Source organism: Aulonocara stuartgranti, assembly GCF_965226115.1.
Source record: "Aulonocara stuartgranti genome assembly, chromosome: 7".
NCBI classification, from domain to species: domain Eukaryota; kingdom Metazoa; phylum Chordata; class Actinopteri; order Cichliformes; family Cichlidae; genus Aulonocara; species Aulonocara stuartgranti.
In genome coordinates this window covers 38,537,864-38,553,789 of record NC_138945.1, presented here as the reverse complement: position 1 = coordinate 38,553,789, position 15,926 = coordinate 38,537,864, and the positions used below count along the sequence as shown (strand labels likewise).

The 15,926-nt window shown below is 43.1% G+C and overlaps 1 protein-coding gene and 1 pseudogene across 2 annotated transcripts; one reads left to right on the top strand and one right to left on the bottom strand.

Annotated features, from left to right (window-relative positions):
- Positions 1 to 18: 18 nt before the first annotated feature.
- Positions 19 to 12,627, bottom strand: wdr91 (WD repeat domain 91). Its single transcript, XM_082541642.1, has 18 exons — positions 12,304 to 12,627; positions 10,016 to 10,152; positions 9,627 to 9,806; positions 9,341 to 9,547; positions 9,141 to 9,224; positions 8,001 to 8,110; positions 5,053 to 5,224; positions 3,924 to 4,115; positions 3,572 to 3,744; positions 3,420 to 3,474; positions 3,221 to 3,316; positions 2,771 to 2,865; positions 2,229 to 2,382; positions 1,193 to 1,301; positions 957 to 1,069; positions 710 to 817; positions 419 to 508; positions 19 to 314 (listed from the first exon to the last, which is right to left on the bottom strand). Exons 2-18 carry the CDS (start codon positions 10,136 to 10,138, stop codon positions 150 to 152), a joined length of 2,226 nt encoding a protein of 741 aa, XP_082397768.1. The 5' UTR covers positions 10,139 to 10,152; positions 12,304 to 12,627; the 3' UTR covers positions 19 to 149.
- A 271-nt stretch (positions 12,628 to 12,898) lies between these two features.
- Positions 12,899 to 15,919, top strand: LOC309711371 (annotated as a pseudogene). Its single transcript, XR_014280660.1, has 3 exons — positions 12,899 to 14,210; positions 14,315 to 14,419; positions 14,491 to 15,919. The product of XR_014280660.1 is annotated as an uncharacterized misc_RNA (transcript).
- The last annotated feature ends 7 nt before the right edge of the window (positions 15,920 to 15,926 follow it).

The following is a 15,926-nucleotide window of genomic DNA, read 5'->3' as shown; positions in this document are numbered from 1 at the left end:
GAAACGAGCTCTACGGTGGAACCTTCAGTGAGATTTTAATCCTAATTTGATTTAAAAACAGGTTTGTTTGTATCATGAAACATTCCTCGAGTCTTCCTTTCATCTCTGCACAGATACACAAGAACAGAGGACCTCCGTTAGGTCCCCAGTCAGGACTTCTGTGCTAGAAGCGTGCTCAGTTTGATTTTCCCGTCCATGGAGGCTGTCAGGCAGGTGCCGCAGTCCACTGCTGAGCACCAGTCGACGGTCACCACTGGTGCTTTATGCCCCCCCAGTGACAGCACCCTCTCCAGAGCTGACTCCCCACTGGCCAGCTGGAAGAGAGGGGACCAGGAAATTTTTTAAAATACAAAACACATTTAAAGCATTAAAGAATGCTTGCTTACTTACTTACAGACAGACATGAAGGTGTACTCACTCTGTATATGAGTCCACCGGAGCTAGAACAGGTCAGGACGTGTTGACCTTCAGAGTCAAACGTGAAGAGTCGACCTCGAGGGACTTGAACCTGAACAAGAATTATATCACCAAGTTAGAAAAAAGCACCCCAAATTGTTTACTTTGGTGATTTTACTTCTTTGAACTATAAAATTTTTTTTCTTATGAACAGAGTTTAATTTGCTTTGTAGAATTCAATGTTTTCTAGCGAGCTTTGGTCATGAAATCAAATGAAGTGCTGTCTTGAAAATTAACCAGCAGGTCTGCTTACTTGTTTGTAGCCGCTGTACCCCGACAGGACGAAGGGCCCGGTGGCGTCCTGAGGTAAAATCTGCTCCGACTGCTTAACCCCACAGCGATGGATGTTCCACTGGATAAACTGCATGCGCACACACACACACACACACACACACACACACACACACACACACACACACACACACACACACACTTTCTTGACTTTCCTGAGTAACATAAGGAGAACAGACGGAGCTACACTAGTTCTGGCTTTCACGCACCTTGCCATCTTCTCCGATGCTGAAGACGGTATTTTCATCATAGCTGAACTCCACACTGTAAACTTCCCCATCATGAGCTCTCCAGCTCATCGCGCTCTCATACCGCTGCATATCTACAGAAGACAGAGGACAGAAATGTATTTAACTTACTTGGGTTTTGGTAAGTGACAGCAAAGAGGCCACAGATTAATCCTCCTTGAAAATAATCTTTGGATGAATCGAGTATGAACGCAGACCAAACAGTCTGATGACTCCGTCAGCGGCTCCAGTCACCAGCAGGTTTCCATTGTGATTGAAGGCTGTGCAGTTTATGGCTACTGGTTCTGGCTCCAAAGAGAACTGGAGCTGAAAGACAGAAAGTCAGAACATTATGCTACAGGCAGGAAATAAAAAGAGCAGTTTAACTAGTTTAACTGTAACTGTCAAGGAAACTGAATTGGAGCTCATAGGCAGGCACATAACAGAGGAAAAGTTGAGTTAATACCCAAACCTTTCTTGGAAACAGGTTTCAGGTTTGCCAGAGCAGTCAGGTAGCCTGTTTAAAATGTGCAAACACAGTTTAAGCAGCACCTATAGGGCTGAAGTGCCAAAAACTGCAGCTCTAATCATGTCCACTGGAGGCTCACTCTAGCAGTGAATCAGTCCCATAGACCAGGGGTAGCAAACTCCAGGCCTCGAGAGCCAATGTCCTGCAGGTTTTAGATAACACCCTGGGTCAACACACCTGAATCAAATGATTAGTTAATTACCGAGCTTCTGGAGAACTTCAAGACATGTTGGGGAGGTAATTTAGCGATTTAAATCAGCTGTGATGGATCAAGGACACATCTAAAACCTGCAGGACACCGGCTCTCGAGGCCTGGAGTTTGCCACCCCTGCCATAGAACCTTTTTGGCGTAAAACGTCCAGCTTTACAGGAGAAATAAATACATTTACAGCCTGCTAAAAAGCAGTTTTGCCTCTAAAGGTCATAACACTACTGTGTATGAATGTGTTTATACATAAACCATTTTGACCCCCATTGCAGCTTAAAATTAAGGGTGTGGCCACTTTGATTAACACATGGTTGCCCTCTGAGCTGCTAGCTCCCTGAGGCTTCACGTCAGCTACCTGAACTGGACGCCTTGACTCAGTCTGTGCAGTTGGAGTTTATATTGCTCCAGTTTTCTGCTACAGCTGGGGTTTTAAATACACATTCTTTAAACCCAGTGGTTCCTGTTCCTGGTCTTGGACTGATGTGCAGACATATTAGCTAAATGATCAGTTAACCACCTGCTGTTTGACAGTCTTGGTGTCCCATAGCAGCAGCTGACCAGACACCGTTATGGGAAGTCGAGGAGCAGACTCGCCACTTCCAGATCGACTGTGAGCTGCAGCTGAACAGACGAATGATGAACCGCTGGGGCTGCAGGCTAAAGACAAGATACTGAAAGGCAGAAAAATACATTCTCATATGGAGATGACCTCGACTGTTGAAGACACAGTAAATCTAGTTTATGGACGTAGTTCCATTCAATTTGTAATGTAATTATAATGTAATAAAATAAAAGAGCACCGCCCATTTTAGCTCCATCACTATCGGATGGGTTAACATTAATTTTGGCACATAACAACATTACTGATACTGAAACATAACCACGTTTGGATCAGATTTTCAGTTTAGCGCTCCATAAAAACTTCTGAGTTCCTGAGCTGCAGCTTTTAGACACTTTTTTTGTCTCAGCAAGGAGGCACTTTCATGCAATACAAAGCCAACAAAGAGGCAGAAATTGGTCCTAATTATGTTAGTGAGGAGCTCCAGGGTGCAGGTTTACCGTGGATGAGCCTCGTCGATGTTCATCTCATAGAGATTCTTCTTGGCTTCCGTATCATACAACCGTACTGTGCCAACGCCGCTGCCTAATAACAACTGATCACACACACATGCAAACATACATTTTACTGTTGGACAGATGTGTTTGGTGTATCAACTAGGTCACAAGCAACCTTGGGGTTTAGGCTTAGGGTTGGGTTTTTGTTTTGACTAGTGCTAAATAGGCAAATATCAAGGAACTAAGAGATTTTACCTTTCAAATTAAGTCTTGCAAATTAATTTTGGCAGTGCAATTGTTCTGTATGCATTGCACTAGAGACAACTGTCTGAAAACAAGTAACGAAATCCTAACCGTAACGTTAGGTGGATCATTGGTGACCTAGTGCATGGTAAAATGTTACCTTATCAGAATATTTATAAAATCAATGTATCTGAAAGTAAACACTGCTACCAGTCGGTCTGGTTTGGTGGCCCACTCCAGAGACATTAGAGGAGATTTGGACATGATGGTGGCTTTGGTCTGCATGATGGGGTTGAACGACCACACCTGACGGAGTAGGAGGGGCAGAGGAAGAAGTCTTTCATGAGTTTTCCTGTCAGTATATGCTGTTAGAATACCGTAGCTTGAAGACTATGAAATGCAGGTTTACCTTGATGACTCCGTCAACATCCAAGCTAGCGACACGGCGACCAGAACAGTCAACCCTTGAAAACAAGCGAAGGGCAACAGAAAGAAAAAAAAACTAATTAAGGCTGAGTTTTTGTTTTTATCCTTAAAGTGGGTGAATTGTGACAGACAGACCTGCAGTGCATGATGGATGAGTGGTGTTCTCCGTACTCCTCCTGGCTGAGTTTAATGAAGGGAGGTTCCTCTTGGCTTGCACCGCAGCTTCTGCTGTTTGAGGAATCGGTAGGTTCACTTGAGGACTCAATGGGAGGCTCCACCTCCCCCAGCTCCCCTTTCTTCTCTGATGTCTGAAGATAACACATGAAAGGGCTCACCAGACCAAAAAATTATTGTCTTCCAGCATACTAATTCAAAGTGCAGGTTGACCACTCGCAAAACTGTTTGAACATAGCTGACCTTTACCTCCACAGGTAAGGTAAGACTAAGGGCATCGCATTTGTTGCATATCTAAAGGATGCAACTATACCTGTGGTGGTGGTTTGGAGAAAAGCTCCTTCCTCTCCTTCTCATGATCTTGGATTCTTTTGTGTCTCGAATTCTGGTTCCCTGACTGGTTTGTAGACAGCTGGGACTGGGAGCTCACTGGTTCACTGGTTGATGACTGGGTAGATGCTGGCTTCACCTCCTTAACTTGGCCTGCTTCTTTAGATTTCACAGGCTAAAAAAGATGGAAATGATTACAACCGTAGATGTAGAAAACTGGAACACGAGTGCAGCTTGCTATTACTCTCTGAGGGAATGATTTTCAAACTTTGTGGTAGAAAATAATTAAAATATCAAATTCATTACCCAATATTTATTATACTAATGGACACACCCAATGAACCCAATCAAGCCTCGATCCTGAATCAGTGTGAAGTTTAGTCTGCTGCAGAGTCCTTAACAGACATCTCTTATTGGACAGGTTGGTTACCGCCCATTGTACATCATGAATCTTTGCCATTTCCTATCCATTTTCTATCACTAATCTGGGTCCAGATCACATTGGTAGTATAAGCAAAGATGCCTAGGCCTCCCTTACTCCTGACTTCAGCTTTTTTTGTATCTTCCCAAGCCAATTAAAAGACTTGACCTCTCTGGTGTGTCCTGGATCTGTGTTGGGAGTCTCCTGTGTGTGCCTGACACACCTCACATAAGAGGTGTCCAAATCTCCCCAACTAAGTTCCAACAGGAACAAGTCTGACTTGTTACTGACAATACAATCCAAGCTCTTACAACAGTTGTACATGTTGCCAAATAGCCCATAACAACAACCAGATACCCCATACATTTGACTATGTAGACTGCTAGGCCAACATTAGAAACTAGCATCAAAGTCCAACTAGTTGGAGACATTTCTTTATTAGGGTTTGTTAGTCTTTATCATCTTCCTGATGAGATGGTAACTCAGAAGAAGGTATACTGTCCCAAGTACCAAATTTCTAAAGTGAAGGGTCTTTCACTTTCCATATACAATCATCAGCTTTTGAACATAAGATGACCTGTCTCTGACTCACTAGTTGCAAAAAACCCAATTTTGTTAAAAAAACAACCATCCAGTCTGTGAGTCAAGGTCTTTTTTTAAATCTGTGAATTTGGCAATTCCTTGTGCTCACCTGATTACTCAGTGGGTCCTTCCTGCCCATTGCTGCCTGGCTTGGTGAGGACCCAGAGATGGCTTGCATTGGTTTCCCTGGGGCTCGTCTGCCTTGTGGTAGGAATGTTGAGAAGAAGTTTCTGGTAGGGGTGGTGGCAGTGCTGACAGCTCGCTGGCTCGTCACTAAGTCCCTACAAAGAGAATAAAAGAAAGGAAGTTTTAAAACAGCATACTACTACAGTGAATCCAAGCAAAGAGACCACAGCTATCAGCAAATGCCATTGCCATGAAAGGGTATGAGTTTTGCGACAATTTTTGGATAGTTAAAGTGAGCACAATAAACACCAGAACCCAAGATATCATACTGGCTATGCCGACTTGTCTTGATCACATAATTGCCATCTCTTCCTTTTTAAGCACATGATGAACATGCATCTGGCATTTATCCTTTTGCACTGCTCACTTGTCCAGTTGGGTGAACATTCGCTGGTGGACAGGTGTCCACATGTGTAAACTGACTGGTCTACAGCTATACACGTCCATTTTCAACAAGTAGAGCTGCACTATGTGTGTTCTGACACTTTCTGACAAAAAGTAGCATCAAGGTCTTCAATGATTTGTAGCTCTTTGCCAGCAAGCCTTTCGACCCCATGAGCATCAATAGTTCGTGGGGTTTCAATGACCGTGCTGCTGGTTCGCCGGTTGCTGTTCATTGGACTTATAGAGCAGTTCTCACTATGAAGCAACAACACTGTTTGCACCATATCAAAACAAAGGTGTGACAGGCCATTTCTGTCCAGTCTTGCTATGACTTTCCAAAAGAGACCTCTATAAATGGACCAATCACTATCAAAGATACTTAGGTCATTAAAACTTTTATATTTTCAGTAAGTAAAAAATAAGGTTAGACTTTTGACTGCCTAAAAAACTTCTTTTTTTCTACCCTTACTACTATGCTTACCAGTTGGTTTTTCAATTTTGAAGAATTTTTCTAATTCTCTTCATAACCGTGCGTGAGATTTTAGTGTATTGAGACACAAATCCCCTTGTTTCAGTAAGGGAATCCAACATAAAACTGCCAAATCAAAGATGCAGAGCTGTGGTGACCTCTTCTGACAAGGGCACAGACGAAAGTAGCTTTTTTTGAGGAAGGGGGGGTTGGCCCAAAAACCTATGTGCAGTCTGAGATCCTCAGCCAAAGATGTGTTGCTTCTTCCTGTGAATAGGTGGGAGACATAGTCTTTGTTGCCAGGGCTCCTTTGCTTCCTGGTAGAGATCTTTATTGGTCCCCAGGCTTCTCAGTTACTCAGAATCAAGTGGGGTATCGTGGCTTTGTTATCAGTGATCTCTGGTCAAGATCTTTTTGGGTCTACTGTATTTTAGTTACTCCAAAAAAGTAGAAAATCAAGTCAGTGCTCCCTGGTAAAAGTCTTCATAAATCCACTTCAGAACCACGAGGATTTTGCTTCACCGGTTAGCACTGCTGCCTCACAGCAAGAACGCCCTGGGTTCAAATCCACCATCTGGTTGCAGGCTTTCTGTGCGGAGTTCCAGTTTATATGTTCTTCCAGTATCTGCGTGGGTTTTCTCCAGGAATTCTGGCTTCCTCCTGGAGTCCAAAAACATGCATGGAATTAGGTTAATTGGTAATGCAAAAACCTTAGGTATGAATGTGAGTATGAATTGTTGTCCGTCTCTCTGTGTTGGTCCTGGGACAGTCTGGCTGCCTTTCCAGAGTTAACCCCACCTCTTGCCCTGTGGCACTATGGCAGCTGGGACAGGCTTTAGCACAGCCACGACCTTGAACTGGATAAGCAGAAGAAAATGAATGGATCCAAGGGCTTCTTGTTAGAGGTCTTCTTCAGTCCACTTCAGAACCAAATGGGTCACCATGTGTTTGTTGTCAAGACCATTTTTGTGTATAATACTTGGTGGGTGTGGTTTATCACCATCATGCATTGAATTATTCATTTGAAGAGGAAATAATGAATGTGTAATTGTCTAACAACACTTACTGCAAAAGTTAGGTTGCCTTATCATCAGCCATCATCAGCCAACTAACCTCTTAGCATCCATTAAAATAAAAAGTGTGTTGAGTTTGGGTTTTTTCTGGGTCCATTTCAGATCGGGTCCAACATCGATTCAAGCCCCGTCAACGATCCAGATGAGGAGCTTTAACTAACTTCTTAAAAGATACTTCTGTCAATCACATTTTTTTAGAGTATTTTAAAGTTTATTGGGGAAGTGTATTTGCTGGCCCGGTCTATCGATCGCCTGGAAGTTTAACAAAAAAAAAAAAAAAAAAAAAAAAAAAATGGCTCAATGGAACAATTCATCAGGTGAATTGTTTATTGTGAAACATCAACCGCATTACAGCACACAGTTTAAATACTGCAACAGCATAAATATTTTGGCATTTTTGGCAACAATACGTTAGCTAAAATATGGTTTTAAATAGTTTTTTTTATATGGATAAATATAAAATAACTCAGTTTTGTTTGATTTAAAGTGCCTGAATATGAAAATATGAGGTTACGTCATTTATTAAATAAATACTGTCACAAAAAGTGCAACAACCTTAGTTGTCATTTAGGCCTGAACCATGCTAACATCAGTCCATGTTCATTCTGTGCTTTGTGTTAAAATGTAACTTAAGAAAACAAAATAAAAACAAACGAAACCACAAAGCTGCAATGGATAAAAATCTTGATTAATATTTTAAGGTTTAAGATGGCTGCCATCTGCAACTCACAGCACAAAACACATTAAGAGTTTCAAAGTGATAAATACAAGCACAATACGCCAGTTTTTCCATAAAAATACTAAAGCATGGCATTAATTTTAGAAATGAGCTGACTATTGATGGTTAAAAGCATCATGATGTTGGCAGTGTTTAAAAATGGACAGAATGGCAGCCATCTTTGCTGTGGTTAGTCATCAGTAAAGACAGTGATGTTAGTCTCTCACAGCTCAGTGTCTCCCAGTCGGTCCATGTTCTGGACGTATGTCGGCAGCTTGTGGTGGATCATCTCATCTCTATCCCTCTGATCCCGGCTCTCCGTCTGCAGGGCGAACAGCTGGCGAAGATACAGCAGACAGGTCAGACGTCTACCCTGACTACAGCTTAGCATGGAGCACATCACATTTTAAAACTTTGTTTCATGAAAAAACTTTTACACTTAGTCTATGTTTTTAAGTACTAGTGTCCAACTTTTTGTTAGTTCAAAAATGGAATAAACCAATCACATGGCAGCGACTCAGTGCAATTAAGCACGTAGACACGGACACGGTCAAGACGACCGGCAGAAGTTCAAACAAAGCATCGGAATCAGGAACAAATGGGATTTAACTGACTCTGAATGTGGAGTGGTTGGTGGTGCCAGGTTGATCTACTGCGATTTTCCCACGCAACCTCTATCTCTAGGGTTTACAGAGAATGGGATGAAGAGTAGAAAATATCCTCTGAGTGGCTTTTCTCAATCGAAATGTCTTGCTTAGGTCAGTGCCTCAGCTACATCAAGCCGATAGGAAGGTGTGGAGATTATTTTCTAGGCACACTTTTGGCCCAATGAGTAACAACTAAATGTCACAGCCTACCTGAGCATTGCTGTCAACCATTTCCGCAAGCACAATGTAACATTTTACAATTGATGTTTTGGGACAATTTGCTATGTTCCAAAGTTCAAATCATCTCAAACTGATTTCTTTAACAGGACAATGAGTTCACTATACTAAATGGCCTCCACAGTCACTTGATATCCACCTAACAGAGGACATTTGTCAAATATTCCATGAAGAATTTAAGTGATTCTGAAGGCAAAAGGGGGTTCAATGGAGTACGGTGTACCTAATAAAGTGGCACGGAGTGGTGGCCAAATCATGGGATTAATACAGTGAGAATTAATAGGATTTGATTTGATTTTAATTAGTAAACAGAACTTTTGGAAACCCATTGAAATTAATTTTTAAGCTAAATAATGAGACTTAATTTGCATGGCGGGTGATTAAAAGTAAACGACGGGATCAGTTGTAGCTTTTTTGAACAAATCTACATTTGCATTATTCATGCAAAATTGATTTAATTTAAAATGAAATGCACTCTCTCACCAGCTGACGGAGCTGTTCGTTCTCCTCCATCAGGCAGGTCATCTTCTGGACTTCAGCATCGAAGCTGAGGAGGACAGGCTGAGGTGGGAAACAAGTTAAGGACTGAAAACTGAATTCCAGCAGATCAGTGCGGCCGCCTCTAAATTGTCAGAGCATGTTGAATATTAAGGCTGGCTGTGTGTTTCAAACTCAAGGATATGCATACACTGGAAGAGCACCGACAGGAAGTTATGCAGTGAAACCAGGAAGGTGTCAGACCACTGGCGGGAGAAGTACTGACAGAAGGCGGAGTTCTGCTCAGGGGAGGAGATAAATGGCAGGATGAACCAATCACGCCACTCAGCCTGACCCTGCAGCTCTGACGCCTGCTTCTGGAAAAACTCCTGAGTCTTCTCCAGGTTTCCTTTCTGGAAGGACGAGATAGATTTTTAAATCTTTGTTTCAGAAACACGCAGCAGGATGTCTGATTTCTCCATGAGGTGATACCTGCACGGTGTTGATGATGTAGTATCTGTACAGGCTGATCCTCAGCTTGTTGACGGTGGATCTGTAAACATCCTCGAGTCTGCTGAACAGACGTTTATCCAGGTAGAGCCAATATTCCTTCAGACCAGCCAGGTCAAAGCTCTGGACAAACTGCTGCAGCTGATCGATGATTTTATCCACCTGCACAGCACAAAAATAATGAAAAGTTATTCAGTGTCCTTTTTCTGCTGAAAGAAGAAACGTCTTCAAAAACCTGAAATAGCAGCTTTTTTCGTTAACCCTTCACACCATTGCAAGCTCCTTTCTCCAACTTCCAGATGATGTGACTATTTTACTGTGAGGCTGTGAGGAAACAGAAATACATCAAACAACGTTTCTGCCAGCCATACCCTGAAGCCTTTCTCCTTGTCAGCTTTTATGTCGTTGTCCAGATGTTTCAGAGTGTTGGTGAAGCCACGGTAGATCAGATACTCCCTCACATGCTCATCTGTCCTTTCCACTGCAGAGCCCATGGTGACCTCTGACCCTACAGGGAACAAGTCAGCGTTTATTATGATTATTCAGTTTGTGTCTACTGTAGTCATTTGGTTCTTTGAAAGTATAAAGACAGAGACATTTAACTTCAGGTTTTAAGATTATTTCTTACATACACATTTATACAAGTATAATATCCAGCACTCTGGCTGTACACAAATAAAGAAGAAGACATAAACACAAGAATTCCAATCAACTTTTTCTTTTAATATTAGCTGACAGACATTCAAACCATTGATCTCACCGAGTAGCTGAGTAATGTGTAGGTAGTGGGTGGTGTGGGCTTTAGCAGTCTGATGGCATGAAGATCAAAGCTTCTCCATATTGTTTCTGTGCTGGCAGCATATAAACAGCACACAGTAGTGTCTCCCCAATGGCAGTCAGCTGTTAGGGTGGCTGGAAGAATCTCCTGCGATCCTCTCGGCTCTAGATCTGCATCATCTGAAGTACACATCCTCTTCTCTCAGCTGAATCAACTACCCTCCTGATGGATAAGTGGTCATGCCCAGGGAATGATGCACCCTTCCCAGAAGTGCAGAGATTCCTAAGCGCCCTGAGCAGGAGTTTGAAGTACTTTAATCGCATGAGGTTGTAGAAGCCTTGATGGGATTTCTTCAGCAGGGTGTTACTTGAAGTTATCCACTTTCTCTACCTAGGCCTGATTTATACTGAGAGGGTAGAATAATACTCTGCTGTTTTTTCATGGTCCCCTCGGTTTCCTGAGTTCAGCTCAAAGTTGCTCTCCTTATACCAGGTGAAAGGTGGTTGATTTCATACCAGTGGGCAGATGCATTATTATTTGAGAACAGTCCTGCTCTCGGCACATAATTTTATGGAGCTCCAGTGCTGAGGGTGAGAGGAAGGAACCATTTGTGGCCTGTCAGCCAGCCAGGAAACTGATCATGCACCTGCACAGGTGCACAGGGATTTCTTTTTTTTTTTTTTGCAGGGGGGGGGGGGGGGGGGGTGCCTGAAGGGGGCTATTTTTGGTACATTAGTTTACAACCTCTGCTAATACTGAGGTTACTAAGTGTGCAGATACATTTTCTTCAGAATAAAAGTCTATAAACATCACTGCATGAAAATGTTTAGAAATAAGGTAGATGAAGAAAGGATTCAGACCACCTTAAAGTTTCCGCACATTATTTTAAGCAGACAGAATGTTCTCTTTTTCACCGCTACTCAGTATAAAGTTCCTACACATTTTAGTAGATTAAGCGGACCTATTTTCCTTATTTCTAGTCATCTCGCCACAGAATTTCTGTTTACAGAAGACAGCCAATCAGAAGAAAGGTGGCTTAAAGTAGGAGGAGCTAAAGCAGGTTGTTTGAGACAAGTGACATGAAACAGTAGACAGTAAAATTAAAAAAGGATTATTTTGAGCTGTGAAACAGGCAGAGCTACTTGAGTAAATGTATTTAGTTACTGTATGTCAGCGATTATTTAACAGACTTCAAAACACTGACATCACAATATTAACATGACAATCTAACCCACTTAATGTCACTTTTCTCAACTAAAGGATGAAGAAGGTAAAAGGTAATATTGCTCAATTTCTTTTTAAACTTCAGTAGCGTTCACTCCATTAGCAATAATTCACCTAAAACACTTCCTCTTCATGCACTGACCGCTAACTTAAAACAACATTAGATCACCGTTATGCATCCACAGCGGGACGTCGACAGTTATAAAAAAGAAAAAAGAAAGTGTACTTTAGATCCTTAAAAGTCTGAAGCAAAATATAAAGTATCATTTTTGTAAATGTAACCGTTTTATTTGGATTTCCTCCACCGCTTTTTGTTGCTAAAAACACTTCGGCCAGACTCTATTTGAACATCTCTTTAATTGGTACACACGGCAAATGTAAGTTTAAACTCAGATTCACAATCCATCCCAGCAAACATCAAACGATGTCAACATTGACTGATTTCAGAAAATGTATTATTGTAAATCTGAAGAGACACAGGAACTGCAGTTAGCTTCATTTTAGCATCAAGTGTGCCACCAGAACAATCGACTGGAACACGTTACAATCACTATTACACAAAATCTCTCACATTAAACAGGCCAAATGCAGGCAGAATTAACATTCATTATGCTATAACATAATAAGTCATAAAATCACGTCTTAACATTTACGTACCTCGGAGGAGAATCCAGATTATTTTAAATGAAGCAAATTTAAGGCGAAGTTTGGCTTGGTCTTTTCTTTGGTTTCAGCACCATGAAAGTGAACCGTCACCACCCAGAAACAGAATTGCACTTTTTTAGATCCATGAATCTTCAGAGCACAAAGCTGCTCTTCCGTCTTATTGTGAAAACTAAATGTTTACAACAACAAAGAGAAAGAAAACTCTCTTCCTGCTCTATTTTTCCTCCTGACAGTCATGTGATGAGCTAACGTATAACGCAGCCACACACTGCGCATCCTGCGCGCCCTCTATCGGTCAGCACGTCTCAATACACCTGTGCCGGATATACCAGCTGTTACCTGCAAAAATGTTACAAAGAATGTAGCATTTTTGTGTGTGTTTTCCTCTCTAAATCTCACCCCTTCTAGTAGTTAAAAGTGGTGTACGTGCTGGAGTAAAAAGACAGCTGTTAAAAGTGTTAAAAGCAACTGAAAAATAAAATCACAGTTATTTCGTCTTGTATATATGTGTCTTTAATATCCGAAAATTACTACAAACGTATGACTTTAAAGTGAAAATTTAGGACTTTTTCTTTATAACCTCTGTAAGTTACATTTTTTTCCTCTTAAATGTACACCGTTATGATGAGAAAGTAATATTTGTATAATCAATATTTTACAATATTTAAAAATATATATATTTTAAAAATATATAGATAGATAGAGAGAGAGAGAGAGAGAGAGAGAGAGAGAGAGAGAGAGAGAATGCGAGAGAGAGGGAGAACACTTGAAGGAAAAACAGGAAATAAAAACGAAAGCATGAAAACAAATAATTAAAAACATTTAAAATGTAAAATATGTATGCATTTTAATAACCACAAAACCTATTAAGCAAACGCATACGCAGGGGGTCACGCGGTTACCGTGGTAACACGCTAAGCAACGCAGAGCTAATACCATAGCAACGCGTAAACAATAAGCTCTGAGGCGAAGGGGAGAAAATGTCAGACACAAGACGAGGAGCGGAGGAAGTGGAGGAGAGGAGCAGTGCTGAGGAGGACGAAGAGGAGGAGAAGTCTGAGGAGGCTCTCTCCTCCTCAGCAGCTCCCAAGAGAAATTCTGAACCGCCACAAGCGCAAACTCTGTCTAACATCCCCGAGGCGGTGGACGACTTCCTGAGGAACTTCTTGCGCAGAGCCGGCCTGACGCGGACTCTGAGCCGCTTCGAGGTGGAGTGGTACGGCTCGGCGCTCAGGCGCCTCACAGACACCCTGAACACCGTAGCCACGGCGGCCCCGGGGGTCTACTTCATCCCCGATGCTCTCACACACCGACGCCTCCTCCAGAGCGAGCTGGAGGCGGTGCGCGCAGAGACGGAGCTGCTCAGGGAGGAGGTGCTGGGTGCAGGAGCGAGCCTAGTGAGGATACAGAGGGAGCGGGACTTTCACCGGCTGCAGCACCGGCGAGTCTCCGAGGACAAAAGGAGGCTCACAGAGGACTTCAAACAACTGAAGAAACATCTGCAGTCGTACGACCCCGTGCTCAGGCAGCTGGAGGAGAAATACCAAACAGCTGTCAGGCAGAAGATGCTCCTCAGCTTCCACAGAGAGAGACTGCAAAGCACCACAGACCCTACACCAGCGCAGGTGAAGGAGGAGAGGAGGAAGGAGAAACCACCAGCAAAGACCACTGCACGCCTGAAGGACTCGGAGTTCCCCCCCTGCAGTGGGCTCCCAAGGGCCTACCTGGAACAAATGAACTCTCACAAAAGCTTCGCATCTTTCAGCCTCGCATGCTCTATAAGAGCGCATCAGCAGCCAATCAGCTGCATCGACCTGCATCCAAGAAAACTGATCCTTGTCTCGGCCAGTGATGACAGCACCTGGAGATTGTGGGTTCTCCCAGAAGAAAGAGAAAAGGTGAGAGGAGGTGAAAGCTCTAAGAGGAGGTGGGGAGGTGACATGTGAGGGTCACTCTGATTGGATGATGCACTGACGTGTGATGTCACCTACTGTGTTGCCAGGTGGGTGAGATGCTGCTGACTGGTGAGGGTCACTCTGATTGGCTGTCCGGTTGTAGCTTTCACCCTGATGGATCAAAATTAGCGACAACCAGCGGAGACATGACAGTAAGTTGGTCCTGATGACAACACAGAATAAACCCACCTCATTGGTTACAGATGTGTACTTCTTCCTGCAGGTGCGGCTCTGGGACTTCTCTCGTGGCTGCTGTGTACTGATGCTCTCTGGCCATGCCCAGCCCACCTGGGCATGCTCCTTTCACTCATGTGGTCACTTCCTGGCCTCCTGCTCTGCTGACAGAACCGCCAAGCTGTGGGACCTGAACAGCCAGCGCTGTCGCCTCACACTGCGCCAACACACCGCCTCCGTCAACAGCGTCTGCTTCCTACCTTCCTCCAACCTCCTCCTCACCTGTTCCGCTGACAAAACCATCGCCCTGTGGGATGCCAGGCTAGGTGTCTGCACCACCACCTTTCTTGGACATTATCACCCCTGCAACCATGCTGCCTTCAGCTCAGCGACCAGCATGGTGGCCTCCTGTGACTCTTCTGGCATCGTCAACACGTGGGACATGAAGAAAACCCACATCGCCGATGGCCGCTGGAGACACCGGGCCGCTTAGTGCCAACCAAGTGGCGTTTAACCACTCAGGGAAGATGCTGGCGGTTGCCAGCAGCGACGGTTTGGTGAAACTGGTGGAGGTAGACTCTGGCAGTGTGAGCAGCTTGGAGGGCCACAGGGACAGTGTGCAGAGTGTGACCTTTGACCACAAGGGGGAGACTGTGATCTCGGCAGGGAGTGATGGGAGGGTTAACATCTGGTCGTAACATAAGATTTCTGATTGAGTAGTGATCGATATCTGAGATTGACGTGAACTTTTAGTTGTATTAATCAAAGAAGTGACACCATGGAGGTTGTAAACCAAAACATGTTTAATGAGAGCTGTGCAAAGACAAGCAGCTAGAAGCACACATTAAACATTTAACATCAAGTGTCTTCTTCACCCCGAGGTGAATAAAAATACTTCCTGCATCAGAGGGTTAAAGTTCCTCTGTGCCAGTATGAGTCCTGTCATCCTGAGGATGGAGGAAACACCATCTGGTTTCATGTCTTTGATGTTTGAAAAGTGAAACTGATGCAGTACTATGAACCTGCATTCTTTCTAATGACCTAGCAGGGGGCAACTCCTCTGATCAATAAATAAAGTCTGATTGTTAGTCCATGGGAAAATTGCATTACTCCTGCTCTGACCTTTGCGTCTTTCCTGATGGTTTCATCCTTTAGTTGAAAAATGATAATTTTCTAAATGATCGTCCCCTAGTTTTACTGTCAGATTCAAATGTGCTGATCTTTTTTTTTTTTTTTTTGTATTATGTACATTTTTTGTCTGTTATGGCTGTATTGAGTGTGCATGTGAGGACGGATGACTCACAGCTGCAGAACAAATCTACTTATGGTAACCTGAACCTGAAGATGTATGAAGAACAACTCTGAGTGAAATGGTCTTTATCTGACTTACAAATACAATCAATTGAATGTTATCAGAGTATCATTTAGCATGTATATATATATAGAGAGAGTAAGTCTCATGGTCTCATGTGACAGTCTTCATTT